At 30.2% G+C, this 19,683-nt stretch overlaps 3 protein-coding genes across 3 annotated transcripts; 1 reads left to right on the forward strand and 2 right to left on the reverse strand.

Moving 5' to 3' along the window:
* Positions 1-47: 47 nt before the first annotated feature.
* Positions 48-4,823, reverse strand: LOC126772257 (protein sarah). The gene has a single exon (XM_050492544.1). It carries the CDS (start codon positions 4,697-4,699, stop codon positions 4,022-4,024), a length of 678 nt encoding a protein of 225 aa, XP_050348501.1. The 5' UTR covers positions 4,700-4,823; the 3' UTR covers positions 48-4,021.
* A 368-nt stretch (positions 4,824-5,191) lies between these two features.
* LOC126772277 (histone deacetylase complex subunit SAP18) lies at positions 5,192-5,966 on the forward strand. The gene is made up of 2 exons (XM_050492570.1): positions 5,192-5,403; positions 5,483-5,966. The coding sequence occupies exons 1-2, from the start codon at positions 5,329-5,331 to the stop codon at positions 5,885-5,887; spliced, it is 480 nt and encodes a 159-aa protein (XP_050348527.1). The 5' UTR covers positions 5,192-5,328; the 3' UTR covers positions 5,888-5,966.
* A 2,880-nt stretch (positions 5,967-8,846) lies between these two features.
* On the reverse strand, positions 8,847-16,437 carry LOC126772218 (uncharacterized). The gene is made up of 2 exons (XM_050492486.1): positions 16,293-16,437; positions 8,847-10,038 (listed from the first exon to the last, which is right to left on the reverse strand). The coding sequence occupies exons 1-2, from the start codon at positions 16,305-16,307 to the stop codon at positions 8,995-8,997; spliced, it is 1,059 nt and encodes a 352-aa protein (XP_050348443.1). The 5' UTR covers positions 16,308-16,437; the 3' UTR covers positions 8,847-8,994.
* Positions 16,438-19,683: the final 3,246 nt, after the last annotated feature.

Below are 19,683 nucleotides of genomic sequence, written 5' to 3' on the forward strand. Positions count from 1 at the left end.
CAATATATTTGGTTGACATAAAATTGAAAACAAATAAAACAACAATAAATAAAAACTCTTTTTAATATTTACATCAAACAATAAACATAGACATCACAGTGAGATTAAAACGACAATTAAGATACACTAGTGTAGGACAATTAAGATACACGTTCAATATTAAGAATAAAAAAATCTATTAATTTATTGAAATATCAACAATTTCACGAACAAGGTTATAAATAGTTAATAGTAGTTTTAAATGTAACGCTTAAGCTGTAATGCGTATGAAATCATTTAAAACATTTTTAAATAGCAAAATTAGGGAAAACATGAAATACTAATATTTCTAGGTAAGCACGACAATAGCTCAACAGATCAGGATTGAACTGATATTACATCGCTATCAGCCTGTGGTTTGAACCAATTTTATTGTATTTTAAAGTGGATAGATTACAAGTAATTATACATTCTGTTAATTTTAAATTTCTATAATATATATATAATATAACTAGGAATTAATACAAAGCACTTTTTTAAAATACTTATTTAAGTTGCATCAATTATTTAATTGCGATCGATTTTAATTGTAACCGGACCGGACCGACCGCGGGGAAAAGGGCGACCGCCCGTAACCTGGTGGTCAAACATGCAGAAAGAGAATCTGAGTACACAGACAAGCCTCTGGCGCAGACGTACACGGAGACCCGACCCCGGCTGAACTGAAAAGAGGGTTTGAACAAAAAAAAGAAAAGAAGATCGATTTTAATTGTAAACAATAGACAAAATAATTTTGTATATAATTTGAGTACAAATTGTATACATTAATTACTTGTTTTACAATTAGTCAAGAATAAACAATGAAAATGAAATCGACAACTGTATATAATTAATACTAGTGTAAATAATAGATTTCTTAGGTTCTTCGACATACATTAAACATATTTGCTGCACATACATATTTTATTATTTCTCCATAATTTGAAATTACTCTTAACTTATCCCTGTTAATATTTCACTAGGATTAATAATTGAAAGTGTTGATTACAATTTCTTTGGTTAAAAGCTTTAAAATATTATTTATTACTATGAAAATAGTAACATTTACATTTGCTTTGATCGACATCAAATCTATAAAAGCAATACAAATGCCGTCTACATGCACATCCAAAAATATGAATCTATCAACTTTTATAAATTTTGCCAGTTCGTTGTGATGTAATCGCAACAGTATATCTAATATCTAGTACTAATTAATTTTAATTTACAAACACAAGTCCCGGTTAAGACAGGTTGAACAAGAAAGACGGTGAGTATACTTTTTTTTTAAATTTTCTATTTGGTGTAACAAATACTAAAAAATAGTTTTACAAAAAAGATACGAGTGATTTTTAACAAGATTTTATTCAATTTCATACGTAACAGCAGGCGTGCGCGTAAAATCTTGTTCAACCTATTTAGCTGAAATTATACACACACTTTTGGCAAGAGTTAAAAAACACTTATATTGTGATTAATGGTTATATAGTGATTATCCACTTATTCCCGGTGCACTTTAACAGCAGTTGCACTTTGTTGATATCCCGTAGTTTAAAAATATCAAATGTAAGACACAATCAGTTAGTGAGAGAAATATTTTTAAATTACTTATGTAATATAAATTAGATATTATTACTGAATATTAGAAAAAGTAATATTTTTCAAAACTTAGAATTAAAACAATGAGTAATTTTCACTTGCAATATATCACGTCTGTGCAACTTATGACTAACAAACACTGCAACGTCTTATTAGTAACATTTTTATAGATTCATTTTTATTTAATTATCATATAGGCATACTTTATTATCAATTTGGATGGTACACATGAAAAAAGAAAACAATATATAATTTTAAACTTATCTTATGCCTAAATTGCATTTGCAATTTTCATAATTCTTGTGTTCATGTGACTTAAAATATTTAAAAACAAAAATAAGTTAATGACTATTTCTTTTACAACATAAAATTTTTATTGAATTATCACCAAAACCATGCTTAATAAATAGAAATTGTAAAGAAAAAAAATGAAATTATACTTAAGTTCTCAAAAAATAAGTTGCATCGGAAGCTGAACCTATGTTCTAGCTCATGTCAATCGAGGCTCCTAATTTACTAAGTGAATGTGTTGGAAATAAATTATGATTTTAGTTTTAAAATTAAAGAAATTTTTTAGCTGCAAAACCATCAAAGAAAAATGGGTACAAGTATTGTTATGTTAATGCCAAAAGTTATTATATTATATTAACTAAAATTGGTCAAGAAGAATTAATAAAATGTTGTATAATATATTGGATTTCAGAGGGTGGTACAATACCGTACAGTATCAGTAACAGCCTGTGAATATCCCACTGCTGGGCTAAGGCCTCTTCTCCTTTTTTTTTAAGGAGAAAATTTGGAGCTTATTCCAGAGGGTTGTGAAAGTTGTATAAACAGAAATCGATAAATATTACAGTGTAAATACTCTTTTAGCAACTGGCCTAAAAAGCACTTTTCCAGCCTCGGGCCTTGCCAACATTTTAGTTTGGCAAATTGCTTTAGCATTCCTGCTCTACAAATTACAATCACAAGATTACGTTTAACAAATAAATCAAATCTTATTGCTTATCCAAATAAAAATACATAAGTTATTTACCCAAAAGATATACTAATGTCACGATTTTCGTAAATTTAACTCATTTTGTCTAAATATTTGCTTGTATTTATTGTAAGCTTATATATCAATGTTTAATTTTTGCTATTAAATATTCATCACAATGTTAATTCATTCATTTTCATAAAAGTCTAGTTTAATAGTTTTGGTACAATATAATAGTACGTTTTGAAAATATTAACTGCTTTATTTCAGTTGAGATTAAATTTTAAATTAATAACTGTACATTTAAATCTCTGATTGTACTGTGATTGTACATAACAATCAAACTTAGTAAAATACAGATATAAATTAAGTTACAAGACACTGAATAATTGAAAAACGTTGTTTTAATATAAATTCAATGAAAGTAAAAACAAAATATTTGAGGTGCTTGATAACAATTCTCTTAAAATTTTATTACTACCTATTCACACATTGGGAAATAAACTAGTTTGTTCACTTATAAGCCATTACTATATTTTATACATTATGTTTGGAATAATAAGCCAATTCAATTAGTCAATAAATAAAAAAACAAAACAGGAAAAACGCAATGTTTCACAAGGAACAAAAAGCATTATTAATTTGATGCATGAAAATCATAAAGTATTTTAAATATTGAAAAATTCTCAAATTATTTTATCAATCAACCTTATGATGCTTGAGCATATTTTATTATGAAAATAAAAGAATATTTTAATCTGCCTCAATGTTTAGCTTTGTTTGATATGTGAGTTCAAGCAATTTTATAATTTTGTTTACTATTTTTTTTTAATAATATTCGGAAGCAATACAACATCCATTGACACTACAGCATTTAATAAAGTTTTAAAAATACTTTGCAACTTTTTTAAGAATTGTTATAAGCATCTTTAATAATTATTTTGTTGACATATGATAAATAAAATAAAAAGTATGTGTTTATGAACCCTGTATGCTTTTGAAATCTTTAAAGAAAATTTATTGTAAAATTGTCATATCACATAATTAACTTTTTATGCTTTCTTTGTGTAGTGACAATAAATATTGTTTTGAATTACATGCTTTGCTGTCATACAATAAATAATAAACTATGAATTTTCTATATTCTATTATACAAACACAAGCAATATAAATATTAAAAAATAGCACCAATTTATTTTTTTACATTTTTCTTGCCAAAATAAAACAAACTTATAAGCCGTTACTTTATAAGCCTAACCTTAGTGACAAAAATTGTTTGTTCAACAAACACCTATGTTTTGATAAAACTACAAATGAAAGTAGTATTTGTCTTTGGCATCACTAGTCAAAAAACTGACATGTGATAGAACAAAAATATTAAACATCTACTTTAATAATAAATTTCCTATACTTTAACACAATGAATTAATATTCAGGGCAACGAGTATGTGGAATTGTAACTCCGACATGACTTGGAGCATTGGTATCGGTAGGTAAAGCCGTATGTACCACAATAGCAGGTTGAGTGGGAGTTGGTGCATGTACCTCATGGCTTTCCCCAGGTGCGAGGCTGGCTATAGCAGCCAATAAGTCCGGATTCACTATTGGCTCACCTTCTTCACGTGGTTCCCACCCAATAGGTGGACTTGCTGGAGGCGAAATCAAAAACTGTTTTACGGGAGCTGGCGGTCGCAGGTTTTTTAAAGAAATTGGTGTCACTGGCTGTGCAAAATAACAGTTAATGCATGAATTATAAAATTTATACTGATGAAGACGAACACGAGCAGTAGCCGCTGCGAGCGGACTGTCATAATTAACACGTAAGCGCTTAAAACTCCTTAACCACTGAAACGTAATATTATCCGCAAATGTACGAAAAAGATCTTCTAATTCATTCTTTAATTTGTCGTCGGTGAAAACGTTACTATGAATGTTTGTTACGATCACAGATTTAGGTAAGTCATCCAAATCGTTTATTTCATTTAGAGAATCGCTTTCGTGGTCTATATCAGCAATATTAGGATGAATATTAGGCATTCCGTCTTCGGGGTTTATATATACAATGTCCTCTTGAAATGTTTCTTCATCTTCTTTATTTGCCATTATTTTTTATCAAGCTTAGATCCGTATTAGCATAGAATTTTTGATATTGAACTATAAATTATTGATCACAACACCGAAGTCTTAAACCCACTCTATTTTCATTAAACAAAACCTAATCGATTAAATGTAAGATGTCACAGGCTTGACATTTGTCACTTTTGAAAGATTCATTTCAATGTTTTTAACAAAAATACTTATTACTGTACTGTACTGTACTTTATTGTTTTTTTTTAATAACATATTTATAATATTTAGTGCTATATACATAATTATATTTCAGTATTTAGAATTGATATTGAAATCGTACTATAACCCATGGCATTCAATAATAAATTTATAAATGTCGACTGTTTGCTATCTAGCGTCTGAAACAATACATCATACAACCAATACAAATACATCGAATTTTATTAACAAGCATAACCTAATTTAAGAAGGACTATCTATTAATTTGATTAATCTGTGTAATGAACATGCTGTCATATTGGGATGCCTGATCTGTCACTGTTTGGTTATAGTTTGTAACGATAAATAAATAACGCTTATACCGATCTAAATACTTTTCAAAATTGTGGACAAATTAATTTCGATCAACAAAATCGATTTTACTTTCATCGTGCATACGGATTATGAAAATGGCAGGGTTAGAGTCATTAGTTGTTGAAGAAGTTAAACCTGCTGAGAAGCCAGTTGATAGAGAAAAGGTAAATCTAACGTGTGATATAAGTTGACAAGTAAACATTTTAATTAAAAAAGTGTATTATTATCTTTATTTACTTTTAGACATGCCCATTGTTACTGCGAGTGTTTTGTTCTACTGGAAGACATAATTCATCGGGTGATTATGCTAGAGGAAATGTTCCTCAAAATGAGCTACAAATATACACATGGATGGATGCATCATTGCGTGAGCTAACAGGTCTTGTTAAAGAAGTTAATCCCGAAACTCGGCGTAAAGGCACATATTTTGATTTTGCGATAGTATATCCAGATATGAGATCACCAACGTATCGTATGCGTGAAATTGGTGTTACGTGTTCTGGTCAACGAGGTGATGATGACAACAAAACACTAGCACACGTCAAATTCCAAATTGGTAATTATCTCGACATTTCAATTACTCCACCTAACAGAATGCCACCTCCGATGCGAAGAGCTCAGCCATACATGAATAATCGCCCTTATTGAATAATTAAGTAAGATATTTGTACCTATATTGTTAGTAAAATTTTCAGAAGTGAAGACCAATAAATAAAATTTTACAACATTTTTTTTATTTAATATTTATAGTCTTAAGATTTTATTTAAATTGTAGCATGTCTATACTTTTGCCTTTGCCCCACCACAGAGCAAAATATAAACTATTTGTTTAAAACTTTACCCTAGAAAGATAACCTTATTTTGTAGTACAGAAAAGATAGCCATATGTTGTTACGATGTGTGCACTGATAGAAGGCATATTTAGGATCAGGTGTATATTATGATTTCTTAATGTGTTACAGTAGTTTGTTCATGATAGCATCATAACAATAAAATAAAAATATAGTAGGAATTTTATATACTTAAAGAGTAAAATAGAATTACAAAAACATACTAAAAGCATAGAAACAAAAAAATACTTTAATTGAGATCTTTTCCTGAGCCTTAATTTACAGTTATATCTGACATAATCAACATTATTTAATAATTTATAAACCTAATAAATAATAATAAAAATAATCAGATTTAGCCTTAAAGTTATGTTTGCCATTTATGGGATTTTTGCATTGATCACATAAAGATTTAGTCATTCATCTGATTTTTCAACAATGAAATGATCAGTATTTCCTCTTCCTTGGCAAAGCAATATCAACCTTTTGTTCAGAGTGTTTAGCTGGACTCTTACGAAGATATACACTGATTTGGATTCATTCATTCAAACCAACTTTTTTTGATAGAGTAGGAATATTCTGCTTTGCCTTGTGCCTTCTGGACATTCAAGTCGCCATGAGCATATTGCTGAGATTCTTCATGAAATTACGCAGACTCAAAGGTTTTTCTTGTTTGCCTATAACATTGTGATAAAAATCCATTTACATACGCCATATTCAAAGTCTCATAAAACATAACCATTGGCCATCTGTTTGTCTTGCGGCTGCTCGAACGAACACGTCCAGCAGTCAACATCTGATCGAAACCACTTCGTTGATGGTTTCTTGCAATAATCGGTACCGTAAAAAGGGGTGGATACAAATTTCGGGGTGAATATAAAAATAAGGATTTTGGTAGAATTTTAAATGATTACACATTAACATTTTTTCTTTGCGTCGGCAACATGTTTTAAGTATCAAAATTAACATACTTCAAAATTTACTTCAAAGTCTACCCTCTGTAAACGCGCTTAATTTAACCGTCGTAACTCTTGATTTTAGGTGTGCAAAACTAGTGAATTGTCCTGTTTCGTGTGTTTATCTCATTACATGTGTGATAAATTATAAAAATTCAGTAAAGGTAAGTTAGAATCTGTTAATAAACTTCAACAATTTGTTAAAATGTGGGTGAATTTATTGTATAAAAGGGGTTAAGAGTATCTATTGAAGGGGGAATAGAATAGTGGTATGGGTCTAATAGAAACATAGGGAATAATAGAAACGCTTAATGAGTAAATAGCAACTAGTGGCAACAATACAACTAGCAACAATAGAGATTAATAAATAGGGTTGTCAAAAACTGTTAACATAACTAAATAGCTACTTTCATAGATTCTGCGTTTCGTGAATCTTAACCGATGATAGTGGGTTCAAATCCGGGCAAGCACCTTAATGAGTAAATAGCAACTAGTGGCAACAATACAACTAGCAACAATAGAGATTAATAAATAGGGTTGTCAAAAACTGTTAACATAACTAAATAGCTACTTTCATAGATTCTGCGTTTCGTGAATCTTAACCGATGATAGTGGGTTCAAATCCGGGCAAGCACCTTAATGAGTAAATAGCAACTAGTGGCAACAATACAACTAGCAACAATAGAGATTAGATAGATAACTAAATAGTTACTTTCATAGATTCTGCGTTTCGTGAATCTTAACCGATGATAGTGGGTTCAAATCCGGGCAAGCACCACTGAATTTTCATGTGCTTAATTTGTGTTTATAATTCATCTCGTGCTTGACGATGAAGGAAAACATCGTGAGGAAACCTGCATGTGTCTAATTTCATTGAAATTCTGCACATGTGTATTCTACCAAACCGCATTGCAGCAGCGTGGTGGAATAAGCTCCAAATCTTCTCATAAGGGCCTTAGCCCAGTGGTGGGACATTAACAGACTGTTACTGTTTAGATTCTACGTTTATAAATAGTAAGTCCATAATATATAGGTATTTTTTTTATTAATTTTTTTTTATTTATGAAATCAGAAGATTAATTTTCAGTAAGCATTTTCAAACCTAAACAATTTAAACCACACAACCTTACATTTTTAAATGTTGGATAAAAGTAATTTCTGGTAGCCCTAACAGTTTTACTAACTGGAAAACTTATGCCTATAATTAAATAAATATTGTTATAGCTCTTTCAACATGGTACCGGGCATGATATAATACCACCTGAGGTAAAAAACAACCAGTTACTGTCAACAAATTTTTTGGTCCAAGTTGAAAATCATTGCTATTCACTCCATTTTACGCTATATTCGCTCACCACTAACATACATTGCGGCGTCATCATGACGTCTCAACATTTATCTAAGCATAAAAAATAATTATGTAAAAGTTAAGCAAATAAATCACAAACATATATAAAAAACACGAATAACATCAACGACCAAAAAGTTACCTAAAAGATAACGTATATGTCACTTCGACGTACAATGGGTAAATATCTTCGAAAATAGCACACTTACCTGAGTGACTAGTATATATAAAAAAATTCTTATTGAATTAAATTTTAAAGTAAATCAACTATTACAACGATTTATAGGAATTGAGAAATATATATATGTATATATAAATATTAAGAAACCATTTTTATATCAATGAAAACCATATAATATCATATACTTGAAAGATGAAGATGATGATACTTTTTTTTTTAATTTTGCTTTAAAAATATACATAAGTATATACAAATAAAACTTAATAAACAATATGAAATGAAAGAAAGAAAAAATATTATTTTATATTTTATTTGTCAAGTTAGGCTCAATTAAAACCATTTTAACAAAATATTATGGTTCTATATACACTGAGTGACAAGACAATGATGTCTTAAAAATTAGAGCTCCTAAAATAAATATATTTTATATACTTATAAGTCTAGTGATTACTCGCTGATCTGAATGGCCTCTTTGATTTTTTACCCATTGCTGCCAGGTCGATAGTTATACCATTTGGTAAAACTGCTTTATTTTCTTGGTAGTCAATAAAGCCTTTTTGTTCTTTGTCTTCTCGGGCCTTATCACAAGCAATACCTGTCTCATAGTTGTATTCTCGTTTCAAACCATCAGGATCGACATATCCATATTTACCACGGGTGATACAATCTATGCCAATAACTTCCTCCTTAAATGAACCATCGTCGTTTTCAAATCCCCATGTAATACTACCATCTTCATTTTCTTCTCGATATTTACGTATAATTTGGGCTACCGGCTTTTTTTCTCTAGAATTGGAAGAAGTGTATCTTTGTGCAGGCACGTTCTTTGCAGGTGCACGAATAGGCTCTTGTGGTCGGGAATATTGTCTCACGGGTTGAACGTAATCATCTTCTTCATCTACGAAAGGCTTTGGTTCAGGCCTAAACGCAGGCCGCTGTGGTCTGCTCGATAACGGCTGAAGTCTGACTGGTTGCGGTCTCGCAGTGGGTTCATTTCTGACGGGGCTAAATGATTGCGGTAATAAGGGGCGGTATTGTGTAGGTCTCACTGGCTCTGGTTTTGGTGCTGTTGGTGTAGTTTGTTGGAACGGAGATGAATTAAAAATAGCTGGTGGCTTTGGTTGAGATGTAGTTGTTATATCGTAAAAGTCGTTTTGTGGTTCTGCTGTGGAAAACGCGTTTGGTACATAAGCAGTTGGTGTGTTGATTTCTATTTCATCTTCAGGTTCTTCTGTAACTGGTTTAGATTGCTCCTCAAGAGACTGAAGACTTGGGCGGGGTGTTGCATCTACTGATTTGAACGATGGCCTGGCGAGTCCAGGCCTCCTTATCCTTGCTACTCCACTTGGAACTGGAGCGGCCTGTAGTCTTCCTTGTCTAAATCCACCTTGTCTACCTCCTACAATTGCACCGGGAATTTGAATCCGGGGTGGTGTTGGCGAATCATATTGAGCATAAGCTGTGACTGCACACAGCATACATATCTGAAACAATAATACATATTATCATTAAAATTGTTACCATAATCATATGCCGATTGTTACAGTCATTTTTGATTTTCTCTTTCGATTTGGCAATGGAAAATAACAAATATTTATTAATTTGTAAAGTGGAATTCGTACTACGCAATTAATCGACATAGCAGCATACTTTCGACTGTAATAGGCCTTGCCTATATCACGAACGTTGATATACTTATTGACATCGAGTCGTTTGACGTGTTTTGTTTGACTTCGTGTGCCAGTTTATATATATTTATTTTTATTAAAGTTCGATAGCAAAAATACCTTTCGTTTTAATATTAGACATATATATGCCGTTGCAATATTTTGCAATTGTATAGATTTTGATAGAAATAGCAATACAACGGCTGTAAAATGTGCAATAAAAAAACTTTTTACTTATTAAAAATTAACTTCACAAGAGTTACATTTTTAAAAGTGATAAGAGTTTTGTTTTTTTTAATACAATCAGTAGTGTAGTATTTTGAAACTCTATAATTATTAAAAGCCTTTGGTGTAATTTTACGTTTATATACTTTATAAGACATTTAAATTAAAAATATGGTAAAGTCACAAAGCTTTTAAGCTTTTGACAAGAAGGAAGATTTTTTTTAAAAATAATGTGAATAATTTAAAATGTTTCCGTAAACAAAAGCTGATAAACTTTATAAATTTTAACAGGTAGTGTCAGAGATATTCAATATTTACTTTCAGAGCAAATACTCGTAATAAATAGGAACTAGGTTCTGCTTTACAAAGTACATAATATTATGTAAGTGTATATCGTATGTTGTGTGGCGTGGCCATTGTTTGATGGCTGACTAAGAGCGAGGGACATTTATAACTTCGATTTGATAAGTATAATGAAGTTCTATGAACTGAAATTCTGGACAGGGGGCTTATTTTAAGTACTAGCAAGCGACGCCGATAATATTTTAGTGTGAAAATGTGTTCGCAAACACACCTGTGTCAATCTAACAATCCGATGGACCGGTAAACTTGCACAGTAGGAGAGGAAGAAGATGCTGGTCCAACAGCTTTATATGATGTCCCAGGCACGGTAGTGGTACATTACCAACTTCCTTACTGCGATAATTAATTTACAATAAACTCAATAACTGTTTATATACCTGACCCGTGACTAAAATCAAGAATCTAGAATCTTGCGATCTACAGTATCATAAGCTAGACACTATCATATGCTATCATAAGCTAGGCAATAATAAATAATTAAATAACCTATAATATTTCAAGAAATAAAATTTTCTTAGTTATTATTTGTTATGTTCGTATGAACTGTCCGAGATACTCACATAAAATAATTAATTTTAATACAATTTGATAAATAGCCTCTCACTGTACCGTAATATTTTTTTTTTTGTAAAACCGGTTAAAAATAATTAGATTATGTATTAAAATGATTAAAACTATCAAGAGACTAGGTATTACTAATAATGTAGAGCACGATGTCACATAAACTGAATATAAAAATTGGGCTATTTGCATCCGTTATTCCGTAACTATGTATTTATAATTAAAATTTCACTTAAGTGTTTGCGCAACGAGGGATAAATTGTTAAGTCAATACGTAAGGTTTAGCATATAGAAACCCGGAACTAATTTTATCGCAATTATTATTTAATTATGTTTGATTTTATTTCCTGCCAAATCAAATTATGATATCTACTTTGTAATGGATATACGAATATCAAATATTGATAATGATGCAAATGAGTTTCATTTCGATTATTATAGTAATTTTTGGTTCGTTTTGTTTAAATCGAGTATTTATTTTATGTATCAATAAACGCTGATTACTCCATATCAAACATTTAACGTCAATACATCTAATCAATACTAGGCGCTTATACAGGAAACCTTCGTATAAATAATGACTAATTAGAATTCTAGAACAATAATGCTTCTATATATTCACTTAAAGTGGTAACGTAATTATGTGCTGATAAATTAACCGCAACGGTCTATACGAACTATTGCGAGAACAAACAAATATAATATTATTATAAGTATAAAATTTAAACGGGTAAGACATTATAATAGAGGATAATAGCTTAATTTACTGTCTATGAAAACTTGTCTTTATATAGGCTAGATCCTCTCTATGGTAGATTCCATTAATTTAAATATAATACCTTAAACATAGCGTTTGACTGACGGCTTCTAAAGTAGATTTAGTTTTTTGTACACATTTTGACAGACATAACATTCATAAGATATGAAGTTGAAATTCCTTAGTGGCAGTTTAGAGGTGAGGCCTGGAGCCTCGATCTGAAAGTAGTAAGGACGCCCGGGCCACTCATTCTTCCGCCAGTCAAGGTGACAACGTTCTCGTGAGTTAAGAAAATAATTTACTACTAGTAATCAAGTCCTAGAAGGCTGAGTTTTTGTTTAATATATAATAAAATATTTAAAGACATCCGTGAAAGGTATTTAAAATATTTTAAAATGTATTTCAGATAAAGGCTATTATAGGAATTTTTATGTAGAATATTAACTGTTTAAATGTATAGCTATAAATTGTATAATATTCCCAGAAAAATATATATAAAGGTTATAAAGGTCAAAGGTAGAAATATAAATTACTTTACCTTCTCAATCCAAATACATACAGTCAAGGCTAATTGCTTATGTAAGTTCTCCATTTTATACGCTAAGACGTAGACTGCAATGCTAGATTTAAATATATAATTAGATAAAATAAAATGCAACCTCAAAGTTCGCAGGTAATCTAATCGTGTACGACCTACATCATGTAACTTAATGACTTATTTGTATGTTAAAAAAAGTGTGTGATAAGTAAAACCAATCGTATTACTTGAAAAATCATATTTGAGATATGTAATTTTTATAATTTAATTTTATGTTGATAAATATTTATTTTTGTATGATTACACATAATTACGCATTTGATCAATGAATCGTTGTAAACAGTTTCTGTTCGTGATTTTTTTAGTATGTTTTCTGATTTTGTAATTTGCAATTGCAATAACTTATTTTCCACCACTATTTTTTATTGCGCCAATATAACATTTCAAAATTAACATTCTAACCAGTTTCCACTTAGAAATGTTATTGCTTAATGGTTTCGACTGAAAATATACTTCTTTTCTACTAAAATAAAAGATTTATGTGAAAACTTATCTATACCATATTTTACGATTAATGTGTGCAAGAAGATATGCGTGTGCAATGATTCACAATAATAATAATTCATTCGCTTGTGCTTATCCTATTTATTTGGGGTCAGTGCAGTCTTTTATAAAATCTCAAGAAATATATTTGGTTGATTTCCAGATAATATATTTTTCTGTCAACTTATGGGTTGCTGTGACGGTTAATGCTTTACAATAGAAAAATTTTGAATATGCATGTATAAATAAATGAACTTATCCTAAACAGCTTGACCGATTGTAATGACTTTTTTTGTGCGTAAGAGACAATGTATCGTAGAAATAGTATTTCAAATCAAATAACTTCACAAAGAATTATTTATTTATGTATTCTACATGATATTTAGATTTTATAGAAAATTCAAATAAGAGCTTCTAAAAAGAATACAATAATGCAATTTATAATTTGAAGTAATTTAATAATTAATAATAAATAATCTTTCCTTTTAATTAAAATTGTAATAACACACTTAATTGCATATATAAATGTAAAAAAATGTTTATATACATAAGTGCAAGTTGATCGTCTACTATTTACTACTCAACATTCATAATATTTTCTATTATATAACGTGTTAACATGCTATATTTACATAAAGTGCATGCACTGTCTGACAGTGGTAATTCATTAAAGATGAACGATAAATATATTGTTACATTTTTATGTACATATATTTTAGTACATTTAGTAATAGTAGGGTATAATAAAGTTGTCTATTACAGAAATATCTTACAGACGAATATTGTTTCTTGAAAAATACAAGATTCGAATTTAAACATATTTTTAAAATGTTTATTGAATTGAATTCTTTTAAAATGTATAAATGTTGTAAACATACTCGTACCAAGTACTAAAACTATTTTTGTCACCGATTCAAAAAGTGAAATGAAAAGACATTGACGTAATAAAGTAATGATAACGAGTTGCTGTGATATAAGAATGTTGTTTCTCTAGAAGCATTTATTATAGAATAAATCGTTTTATTATTTATATTTCATACAAATTAAATGTCAAATGACTTTTGTTTAAGGCTTACAATTTACAAGAGCTTATAAATTCCAAGTATAATACGTAGGTGATCAATAATTGTAAAATGATAATGTTTATTAATAAGAATTTATTATGAATAGTGACTTACGTTCCGGGTATTGTATGTTGTCGATTGAAACGACCATGTAGTAAATCCGCGCGTTGATGTCTTTTGTAAGCAAGTTCGCTGACTTTATTTTTAAATTCAAAAATGTACATTCATTAAATTTTAAAGTAAAAAAAGAAGTAAATTTACCTTGAAGTTCTTGTCCATTCCGGGGTTTGTACATGCAAGATTTCATTCTTAAAAAAAGATATTCGTAAATGTTTTAATTTTTATTACTCGATTGAATTTATTAGAAATATTTTAATTTTAAAGCTTAGTGTTATTATAAAGTTACCAAACTTTAAAAATTGATTAAAACATTAGATAGGTTAGAGTTTCGTTTACAATTCAATGGACAATCAGTAAAAAATTAAGAGAAGCAGTAATGTTTGTTTGTTCTTTAAACAATACACGAACAGTTCTTTGTTATTTGAGCTGTCAAGGTAATCATGGGCTAGCATATAATATATGATACTTAGCCATGTACCAAGTACGTAAGGGTTTAAGTTACAGGCTTAAGCTTTGGATCCGTTTCAATTGAACTTATGTGTAATATTTGATATCATATTGCAATCTAGATTATGTGTAGTTATTAAAAGTGTTGATGTGTTTTAAAATTTAAGATAAAACTTTGTCCGGGTAATGGCAAGCGTAAACAAAAAATTTAGGGTTTATGTATTTGCTTTTGGACCCAGCTTAATATTTATTAATTATTACAGATTTTACAATGTTTTTACGGATCATAACACGTACAAAATATACAAATAAATAATTTTTATAAGTCTAAATTCGTTATACGTATTGAATTAGAATTCTCTACGGAATAGTCTTGTTTAACAAAACGATACGAAATGCATTATTTCTTTATAAGTATTTATAATCCATAATTATGGTTTCTTAATAGGAAGTATATTATTTTTTTTTGTTTTATAGATTTGTTGTACGTAAAAAATATAATTCTTCTAAATTAGTATAATTTAAATTAATTAAAAAATTAATATTGCATTTGAATGTTTGTTAATTTCACTCCGCACCGATAGTAATTTCAATTATCTTTGGCTCTGCAATTTAGAAACATATATTACAAAATTAATTATGTTAAAAAATATTAAAAAAAAGAACGTGAAATTATACAAGTTCGCATCCAATCATATTACTACATCTGAACACTTTTTTCAAACACCGTATCAATTTGAATTATAGTAGGTAATCGAAATTTATAATAACGAATTGCGTATGTGGGTTTTATGGCACTTATACGGATTAGTAATTTTATCATTGCAATATTTTGATTCCTATTAGATATAATTATGAAATTTTAGACTGGTATGACCAGTAAAATTTAGAATATTACGTTTTGCAGTGAATGGCATAATTTAAATGCGTTGAAATTGAACGCGTATCAGCTCTATCTATTTCTAGTCAAGCCTGTTGGAGTAAGAGTAGGCAAGTGTAACGCAACCAGTGGAGCATTTGTCCATATTGCATGTTTTACGTAATTGAGTCATTAATATGACAGGTTGAATGTTAAATTCTGCTCGCATTCTAACAATTAGTTCCGCTTTAGAAATTAAGAAGGGCAACATTGTATGCGAAAGGCTAAGAGTTGATTTACTACCGCCCTCTCGGTTCTCGATAGATTCAAGGTTGCCATGCGAAATCGATACCTACTCAGTAAGATATAATATCGACCTAAATTTGAAAATTATAATCATCATACAAATAAATATGTGAAAATAAAATTATTTTATGATTATTAGTCTATGATTTATAGTTTTTGAAAAAGGAACATTTAAAGAACTAGATTTAAGAAATATTTGATAAGTTATTGACATAAATAATTATTTTAAAAGTTAGGAATGATAATAGGATGAAATAGCAGATTGACCTTGTATGCACTGACACTCACCAGTAATGTCCGCATGATGTCCTGTGGCACGACACTATCACGTCGCGAACGATCAACAAATAAAGGAAACACCACCCGCGCAAGCTATATGAGGTCGCCCACTCTCGCCCTGCGCCCGACGCGACCACCATACCTTATTGCAAGGTAACCAACTAAGAACGAACACTGCCGCTAATGTTTTACCAATAAAAAGCATTACTATATAATTTGGTTGCACTAAACGCGAAGATACCGCTAAACGAGCTAATTAATTTCAACGTCGTTTTATATTCTTATATTCTTTTGTGTATATTTTTATTGCTTAATCTAATTCGATATCCTGTCTAAAAATGGGACACGCGTAAACTATGTATAATAACATTAAATAAAATATAATTTATACACAGTTATAGACTAAAATAGACAATAATGGATCTTGTAACCTTCTAAACAAAACCTAAATCGATTTAGCTTTTGAACTTTATTTATAAGTATGATACCATTTATTATTTCTTACCCTTCAGTTTACTATTACGCATCAAGTTCCAACGTAACACATCCGATTCGTCTCGTCACAATGTTGGGCATTGTTCGTTTCCAATTTGTAATTCAATCGAAGTGCTTACAGCATGCGATATGTCAGGTGTGGCAATAGCTCGTGGATCGTAACTATGTTCGTTGATATTTTAAACTTTATATAATGTAGAAATAGTTTGTCCAGTACAAGGTATAATTTATTTAAGAAATATTTTCCATATAAGAGTTAAGTATACAAAACTCACTGCGTTTATATTTTAAGTACTTGAACAACCGACCTTAGCTCGGGTCTAATAATTATTAAAAATAGGTTTTTTTATTCCATGTGAATAATTGCGTTTTTCGAGAAATAACTCTATAAAGACAAACATAAAAAGCAAAACCATATTCTAATACAAAAGATCTAAATCGTTACAGACGTTTCCGAGATAAACGAAATAAATTTATATGTAAATATATTTACAAAAATTGTTGATTTAATGTTATATGATTTGAACTGCTTGATAATCGGAAATAAATAACTGTAATCAAACAACATATATCAATAGCTATCAACAAGTTTTTAAATATTATTAATGAGTGTAATATTATATATGTGTAATTTATGTAAATGAAACAAATATTAATTGTTGATTTTCCATGACGGCTATGGTATAGCAACGACGGCTATGCTAAATGATGTAACTGTCTTCTATTCAGGCTACTAGTTTTTGGAAATACAAGAATATGAGGTTATTAGCTTTCACTGAATGCGCTGTGACTGCGGCAGGATAATGTAAGTGTAGTTTGTTACATCAGTGACGCGTGAGCAGCAGTTTAATCACGCAAGCGCACCGGAAAGTATATCGGCAGCATCACAACATAAGTGAGAGTTCGATAGTCATAACAGTATATTCCCTTACGTTACTGGTTCGCAGTGTCAATATTATTTTTAAACTCTACGTAAGGTATGTTAAGTTATCGCGAGTTTTATTTTGTAAAAGCTATATACAAAAATATTACGTGTGCGATGATTTTGAATATTTTATTAAATATTCCCAGTACTACTGACTTATCCGCCAGGACGGTAATAGGAGAGACCCGTTATTTGTCCCGTATCGCCTTTTTCAATGGCGTTTCTGATTCGACACGACGCATACTCTATTTGTAACAATGGAACTTGTTTCGGGGTCATATACGTAGTGCCTGAGTATTACTGTTTAATGCATTGATGTCAGGAGTTGTCAGAGGTCAATGCCCGTGCACACAATTTTGTCAGTTGTAGTGATTAGAAAAATTATAACGTCCGAAGAAAATGGCATTTTCATCTGTAACATATTATAGCGATGTAAAATTGAAATGTATGTATGTTTTTAAATTCTGGCAGTATACTATATATAATATATGATAATATGAGCCGAGATGACCCAGTAGTTAAAGCACGTAAATTTTTACGGAAAATGCGGGCTCAAATTTAGGCAAGCACCACTGATTTCTTTGCGCTTAATTTGTTTTTATCACGTGGTTGAAGAAAAAACATCTTAAGAAAACCTTCAATCTTAAACACATGAAAACTCAGTGGTGCTTGCCCGCGTTTCAACCCACGATCATCGGTTAAGATTCACGCGTTCTTATTACTGGGCCATTTCGGTACAACTATATTATAATATACTGTAACTTACATGTATAAATAATACAAGTATCTATGACATATACAAATCTGATGATTCATCTTAAAGTTGTATATTAATAAGTATTAGTTAAATGAAGCTATTTAATTAAATTTAATTATAAATTACTACTAATTTGCTAAGCTTAAGCTGAGCTTAAGCTGAGATGGTCTAGTGGTTAGAACGCGTGAATCTTAACCGGTGATCGTGGGTTCAAACCCGGGCAAGCACCACTGAATTTTCATGTGCTTAATTTGTGTTTATAATTCGTCTCGTGCTTGACGGTGAAGGAAAACATCGTGAGGAAACCTGCATGTGTCTAATTTCATTGAAATTCTGCCACATGTGTATTCTACCAACCCGCATTGGAGCAGCGTGGTGGAATAAGCTCCAAACCTTCTCCTCAAAAGGGAGAGGAGGCCTTAGCCCAGCAGTGGGACATTAACAGGCTGTTACTGTACTAATTTGCTAGTTACAATATAAAGAATAAAAATACATATAGTATGTATAGTAGAAAAAACAGTATATTATATTCATATGGGTAGGCTGAGGCGCAAATTCAATATACACTGATATTGTTTCGCGAGTTCTGCCTTCTGCATATTAATAGGTAAGCGATATCAATACTAAAACGTTAGTTCAGAGTTAAGTTTGTAAGGCTTCATATTATTTATAATAAATATATTTATAAAAAATATTAATTAATTACTAGACTAACTAAACTAAATCAGCTTAAAAATATAATTGATAATGAATTTTATCGTATATTATATACTTAGTGTGTGTGTTTAAAAGGTAAAATAATGCCTTGACATTGAATGATTTGGAAATAACTTTAGCAATATATTATTATACTTATTCACTGTATTACTGCTAGAACTGTTCGTCCTAAATAAGGCAATTTAGAGCTAGACATCGATATTAGTGTTCGAATCACGTATCTTGTGACGACGCGCGTCGGCCGCCACCGTTACCGACATTTAGTAATTGTCTTTACAGGGAATGCGCCTGCGCCGCCCTAGACGAAGTCAATGTCCCGCATAATTAGCGTTCAATACCACATCAGCAATGAAGATTTACACCGTGACCTGGATTTTAACATCGTTAAGTTACATACGTCATTATATGTTTATGTGATAATTAAGGGATTTCGGAAGACTTCAGAAATTAATCAATTTGATTATAATATGAGTTTTATAAATCAATTAATTCAATTAATTTTATTT

This window comes from Nymphalis io, chromosome 12, assembly GCF_905147045.1.
Source record: "Nymphalis io chromosome 12, ilAglIoxx1.1, whole genome shotgun sequence".
In the NCBI taxonomy this organism is placed as follows: Eukaryota; Metazoa; Arthropoda; class Insecta; order Lepidoptera; family Nymphalidae; genus Nymphalis; species Nymphalis io.